This window comes from Leptonychotes weddellii, unplaced genomic scaffold (assembly GCF_054177405.1).
Source record: "Leptonychotes weddellii isolate Sample4059 unplaced genomic scaffold, ASM5417740v2 HiC_scaffold_11862, whole genome shotgun sequence".
Taxonomy (NCBI): domain Eukaryota; kingdom Metazoa; phylum Chordata; class Mammalia; order Carnivora; family Phocidae; genus Leptonychotes; species Leptonychotes weddellii.
The window spans coordinates 1-6,568 of record NW_027696803.1 but is presented as its reverse complement, the minus strand read 5'-3'; the positions used below and the strand labels follow the sequence as shown (position 1 = coordinate 6,568).

The following is a 6,568-nucleotide window of genomic DNA, read 5'->3' as shown; positions in this document are numbered from 1 at the left end:
TCGAGCAACCACTAAAAAGTAAAGCAAAAAAATGTAGAGCTAAAAAGACAGAAAAATAAACTAAATATAAAAAATTCTTTCCTGCCTTCTTTTAGACGGAGTAACAAAAGCAAAGAAGGACAGGTGGGAAAGGGAAAGGGGCGGAGGGGACAGCGGGCTCCCACCCGAGCTGTCAGAACGGCGCTAGAAGTGAGCAGACTGGCGCACGGCCGTTGCTGTAGACAACACGCACACACGCACAGGGCGCACGCACCCCGGCACGCGGCTGGGAAGGCAGGGCGGCCACCGTGGGACGCCACCGCACACAGCCATGGGGGCGCTGACAGTAAAAACCAGCACAGTGAAGGTGCGGAGGAATCGGAACCCACGTGGTGCAGCAGCTTTGGAGAAGAGTCGGACGGTTTCTCAGTGGGGTAAACGCCGGGTTAACCCTTGGATGACCACATCACGGTGTATTCGTATGACCAAATCGAACTCTGCAATCGCGGGAGCGAGCCGAAAACAAACATCGCAGGCGGCCCCGCGCACAAGAGGCTCGTGAACAGCGCGGCTACAGAAGGGCCCCTGTTGCGGAGTCCGTGTGGGGAAGGCTCGGGAACAGGCAACACAGCCCCAGGCGGCAGAATCCACAACGGGTGGCCTCTGGGCAGGCGCTACCTGGAAAGGGGCACAGAGGAACTTTCCGCTGCAATGGAAATACCTGGGTCCTTGGGTGGTTATGTCCTGGATGCTTTTGTCAAAATCCAACGAACGACACTCACGTTTGTGCATTTTACCATATGTAAAATATGCTTCAAGTTTAAAAAAATTACGTTCATGACCATCACCCTGGCATCTGGCACAGCCCAGGGAAGACTTGAAAGTGCAGACAATGTGCTCTGGGATGCTCAGAAATGCAGGACCTACGCCCCCAGGCCGAGCCTCTGCACCTCCCGTCACACCCCGGGCAGGATGCCCAGCTGAGCTCCACAGAGTCTTGGCCCGAGGTCTGTGCCGAGGTGTGCCCGGCAGGCCCTGCCCTGCTTGCCCTCGGCTGGGGGGCCGTGGGTCACACACACAGTGACAGGGCCACAGAGGGCTCCTGGAAGGAGCAGTGATGATTCCAGGGGGCATGGGGGCTGCATTCATGCTCCAAGCAGGGCCCGGCGAGAGCAGAGGTGAGCAGGAGAGAGACAGGCAGCAGGTGGGAGGATGCCAGCGTTCTGGCCGCTGTCGGGGAGGGAGGCCCGAGAAGCCACACAGACAGGAGACGAGCACGGAGCCAGCAAGCACAGAGGAATCCAAGTTGGAAGGCTGGGAAGGTGCACAGCAAAGGAAATAGGCCTCGAGCTCGCGTTCAGTCTCCTCTTGCTGGAGCAGGGCTCTGGCGCCCCTGGGAACAGCGGGGGATCGAGAACTTACAGCACCACAGGCAGCCGTCATGCAGGCTGATGGACGAGAGCCTGCCGCCCGGCAGCTGGAACCTGCTGGTCACTCGCAGGGTGCTCACGTTCCACGCCAGGATGGTCCCGTCCCTGCTGCACGAATACACCTTGCTGGTGGTGTGAACACACAAGAGCAGGTTTGGCTCGAACAGGCTTTAACCCCGAGGAGTACAAAGTTACCATTACGTACAGTTACCACCCGAGCAAACCCCATCCCCGTGGACAGAACAATTAGTTACGACGTAACGGATGCAGCAGGCAAAAATGGTTTTCTGGGGACGCCTCTCCTTGCCCTGCAGCTGCCGGCTCTGCAGAACCGTAACACGACCACGGAGTCAAATCTAGCCCCGGACACAGGGCGAGACCAAGCACGCGCCCCGTCCCAGCCCAAGTTCACAAATCAGCGCCGCGTCGGCCACCAGCGGCTACAGGAGAGGGGCGGGCACAAGCCAGAGCGATGCGCGGCCCCTTCAGCCCGAGAGTGATTAATTTTCAGGTCAGTGCCTTATGTTCTGAGTGGGCCCACCTGAGGACAGATGGCACCCCTAAAACTCAGGGGACAAGGCAGTGGGGGGGCTGCATGGAGGAGAGTAGCAGAGCGGGGGGGAGCACCCACGCCCTGGGCAGGGCTGCCTCTTTGAAGTAGGTGACCTTGCTCCCCGGAGCCTCTGCTTCCTTCACAGAGGGAAATGGGACCCCTCCTCATTCTCCAGGCTCCCCTGGGCACCTACTGTGTGCCGGGCCCTGTTCTAAGCACAGGACACACAACAAAGAGAACAGACGGGGTGCCTGCCTCTGGGCTGACATTCTTAATACGGCAAAGACAGTGAATGAAGCAGACGCATCTTCCAGACTGAACTGTATCCCCCCAAAAAGATACGCTGGAGTCCTAACCCCCAGGACGTCAGAGTGCAACAGTACTTGGAAACAGGGCCTTTACGGAGGTATTCAAGTTAAAGTTAACAGAGTGGACCCTCATCCAGTATGACTGGCGTCCGTATAAGAAGGGAGATTTGGACACAGGCAGCACCGTGTGAAGCCGGAGAACCGGAATGATGTGTCTGCAAGCGGCAGGTTCTTGGCAGACGCCCAGACCCCAAGAGCGGGCAAGGAAGGCCACGTACCCGTGGCCACCGGCCGCCATGCCTACCCTGCAGCTGGCCTGCAGGGGAACCGCTCCTCCTTGCTCAGGACCAGAAACAAGAACATCACCTGACTCGGCTTGTGACAGACCCGCTTCGCTCTCCACGGCCGGCCTGGCCCCGCGGGCAGTCGCCTACAGCAGCTGGGAGCCCTTCCTGCTCGGGGCTCCCCACCCACCCAGGAGCGCAAGGGTCCCTTGTCCCAGCAGAGCCCAGCGGTACCTGGGCGTCCCCTTCTGCACAACCAGGTCCGTGACACTGGAGCGGTGGTCGGTGAGCTGCTTGTTGCAGGACATGCTGTGGATGTTGATGATGTAGATGACCGAGTCCTCGGAGCCGACCCACACCTGGTTCTGCTCCGCCATCACCATGCAGTTCTGACGCAGGCCGGGGGGAAACCGCCAACAGTCACGGCTCGTCAGCCACCGCAGTCCTACCCTACAGCTCACGGCCCACACCACGCCTCTGCTCCGGGGGACACCCGGGCCGTTCGGTGAGCCCCGGGCACATCTGCCCGAAGGCAGACGCTTAACCGATGGAGCCACCCAGGCTCCCCAGTTTTATTTAATTTGTGAGAGAGAGTGAGAGCACGAGCGGGGGAAGGGGCAGACTGAGTCACCCAGACACCCCTAAAAACTGATAGTTTTAATTTTACCAATAAATATTCCCGTAGGTTAGAAAAGGATGCTAGCTTACTAATTTCAAAATTAATCATTTGAAAAAGCCCTTTCTTGGGGCGCCTGGGTGGCTCAGTCGTTAAGCATCTGCCTTCGGCTCAGGTCATGATCCCAGAGTCCTGGGATCGAGCCCCCCATCGGGCTCCCTGCTCAGCGGGAAGCCTGCTTCTCCCTCTCACTGCTGCCCCCACCCTTGTGCTCACTCTCTCTCTCACAAATAAATAAAATCTTAAAAAGTTTACTTGTTTGGTACAAAAATAAAATAAGTATTAAAAGGCTGGGTGGCTCATTCATTAAGCCTCTGCCTTCAGCTCAGGTCATGGTCCCAGGGTCCTGGGATCGAGCCTCACATTGGGCCCCCTGCTCCGCGGGAAGCCTGCTTCTCCCTCTCCCACTCCCCCTGCTTGTGTTCCCTCTCTCGCTGTCTCTCTCTCTGTCAAATAAAATCTTAAAAAAAAAAAAAAAAAAAAAAAGCCCTTTCTTTTGAGGCATCTACCTGAGACCTGGCATAATTTTAGTAAAATGGGGCGCCTGGGTGGCTCAGTTGGTTAAGCGACTGCCTTCGGCTCAGGTCATGATCCTGGAGTCCCTGGATCGAGTCCCGCATCGGGCTCCCTGCTTGGCAGGGAGTCTGCTTCTCCCTCTGACCCTCCCCCCTCTCATGTGCTCTCTCTCATTCTCTCTCTCAAATAAATAAATAAAATCTTTAAAAAATAATAATAATAATAATTTTAGTAAAATGTCTTTCTTTAGTGGCCCAAAGATATCTTAAACTACTTTGAACTTCAAATTTCAGAGGAGGCAGCATTTTCTTGAGATAATTATCCGAGTTTCTTTCTTGTTAAACAGTACAGAGTATCTCAGTGAGATGAGTACAAAGGTGTTTTCACATAAGTGGGAGAACTTATTGCTTTACCTAAATGTTACCTGGCCTGACTGGGACCAGCAGAGATGGCCACATAATGCAGCCTTTTGATTTTATTTTAACTAGGATTTTAAGTTATTCTGTTATTAAAAAGTTTTTTTTTTAAGTTTTTATTTATTTATTTGACAGAAAGACACAGCGAGAGAAGGAACACAAATGGGAGTGGGAGAGGGAGAAGCAGGCTTCCCGCGGAGCAGGGAGCCCGATGTGGGGCTCGATCCCAGAACCCTGGGATCATGACCTGAGCCGAAGGTGGATGCTTAACTGACTGAGCCACCCAGGCATCCCTAAAAAATCTTTGAAATACATATTACTAAGATTCAACAGGAAAAAATTAAATTTAGAATAAAAATGATTTCCTCAATTTCTCCTTCTTGTTTGTTTGGTCTCAAGCATTATTAGACCTTAGTAAATATTTTATCTTGGGTCCTGTTACTTTATCGTCTGAGGCTCACTGTGTGGTTAGGGGGGGAAATAATTTAGTAACCTCTTGCTATCCTGGTATCTAACATGAGGTCTGCTGCTCACTCAGTGAAGAACGAGCCCAGCCCCCAGCAACACGCATCTGAATTCACGGCATTTCTGTTGTTCACAGCAGTTTTGAAAGCTTAGACTGTGCCCCAGATTGCCACATTATGTTTACATGATGGAACGTGGCCACCAAAGTTGGTGATGCTGAACACTGAGGTACCTAACTCTGCTAGACTGTTCTCACCTTAAACCTGAAAAAACAGTTTCACCTTAAAGGAGGAGGGAGGTGAGGGCTTTCCTAGCAACACCTCTTGGGACAGCAGCTTCTTTTATACGCTGAGGGCGTCCTGAGCAGATGACTCCCACCAGATGGTCGGTGGGAACGTACCCTGAGATGGGGGACGGTGTGGAAGAGAGGCGCTGGGCTCACTGAGCTGGACCTCAGGCCGCAGTCCCGGACCAGCAGCGCCTCCTCACCAGCAAACACCAGGATGCACCTGAAACGTGCCGGGTGGGGCCCATCGCCAGGGCCCTGGTGCCTGTGGGCACCTCACCGTGCAGCGCGGGACGTAAGACACGGTTTTCAGAGGCCTTACGAAGTCTCGGAAAAGCAGAGCAGAGTCCGTGTCCCACTGCCCGCCCCAGCACCTTGGATTGAGGGGGGTGGGGATGGCTGTTCTCGTACAAACTATCGTGATCAACTTCACTTAATTAAAGTCATCAGTCTAAAAGCTCAAACCTTAACATCATGTCGACATGCTTTAAACTGTTCTTGGTTCTCAACCCCAAATATGTTAAAATAATGCACGTTTCTGCTTGGGATGGGGAATGTGGATACGAGACAGGACTCTGCGTCCGCATCACTGAAATCCATGTTCAGGTTCCAGGCTGGGGGGCAGCTAAAGCCACCGTCCGCTCACCTAAACAAGGACACTGACAGGATAGGACGGGGTTGCATCTAGTGAAAAACCTCACAATGCAACCTCCTGTTTGTTTACCGAACGGGGCGATGCTGTGGGATAACGTGCATCCCACTGCCGTGTACGGGTGGATGTGTCCATCTTTCCGGAGCCCACAGCCCGGTCTGGGAAGCTGCCATGTCGCAGGGCACCGTGTTTACTCACCAACTTGGAAGTGCCCACTTTAAAGCAATGCTGGTAAATCGTCCAAGAAGAAGCATCAAACACGGTCACTTTGCCTTCATTCAGAGCACACCATAACTTGGGGTGGGCATCCTCCACTTTTTCTGCTGGGTCCAGATGCCCTGAAGAGGAAAGCAACCCAAACATGTTTTTATTTTTATTTAATTTTTTTAAATTAACATATATTATTTGTTTCAGGGGTACAGGTCTGTGGTTCAACAGTCTTACACAATTCACAGTGTTCACCGTAGCACCTACCCTCCCCAATGTCCATCACCCAGCCTCCCCATCCCTCTCATGCCCTTCCACTCCCGCAACCCTCAGTTTGTTTCCTGAGATTAAGAGTCTCTTATGGTTTGTCTCCCTCTCTGGTGTTTTGTTTCACTTTTTTCCTCTCTTCCCCTATAATCCTCTGTCTTGTTTCTCAAATTCCTCATATCAGTGAGATCATATGATACTTGTCTTTCTCTGATTGACTTATTTCGCTCAGCATAATACCCTCTAGTTCCATCCACGTCGTTGCAAATGGCAAGATTTCATTTTTCTGATGGCTGAGTAATATTCCATGTATATATATACCACATCTTCCTTACCCATTCATCTGTCGATGGACATCTTGGCTCTTTCCACAGTTTGGCTATTGTGGAGATTGCTGCTATAAACATTGGGGTGCATGTACCCTTTCGGATCCCTACTTTTGTATCTTTGGGGTAAATACCCAGTAGTGCAATTGCTGGATCATATGGTAGCTCTATTTTCAACTTTTTGAGGGACCTCCATACTGTCT

At 52.7% G+C, this 6,568-nt stretch overlaps 1 protein-coding gene across 2 annotated transcripts; it reads right to left on the bottom strand.

The window, feature by feature from the left end:
• Window positions 1–6: 6 nt before the first annotated feature.
• On the bottom strand, window positions 7–5,981 carry LOC145718189 (DENN domain-containing protein 3-like). Of its 2 annotated transcripts, none has more exons than XM_081809655.1 (4): window positions 5,028–5,981; window positions 2,789–2,943; window positions 756–1,535; window positions 7–707 (listed from the first exon to the last, which is right to left on the bottom strand). In XM_081809655.1, exons 2-3 carry the CDS (start codon window positions 2,935–2,937, stop codon window positions 1,337–1,339), a joined length of 348 nt encoding a protein of 115 aa, XP_081665781.1. In that variant the 5' UTR covers window positions 2,938–2,943; window positions 5,028–5,981; the 3' UTR covers window positions 7–707; window positions 756–1,336. The 2 variants fall into 2 exon arrangements, with proteins under 2 accessions (XP_081665781.1, XP_081665780.1); XM_081809654.1 differs by having other exon boundaries at window positions 10–707; window positions 5,764–5,971.
• Between the last annotated feature and the right edge of the window lie 587 nt (window positions 5,982–6,568).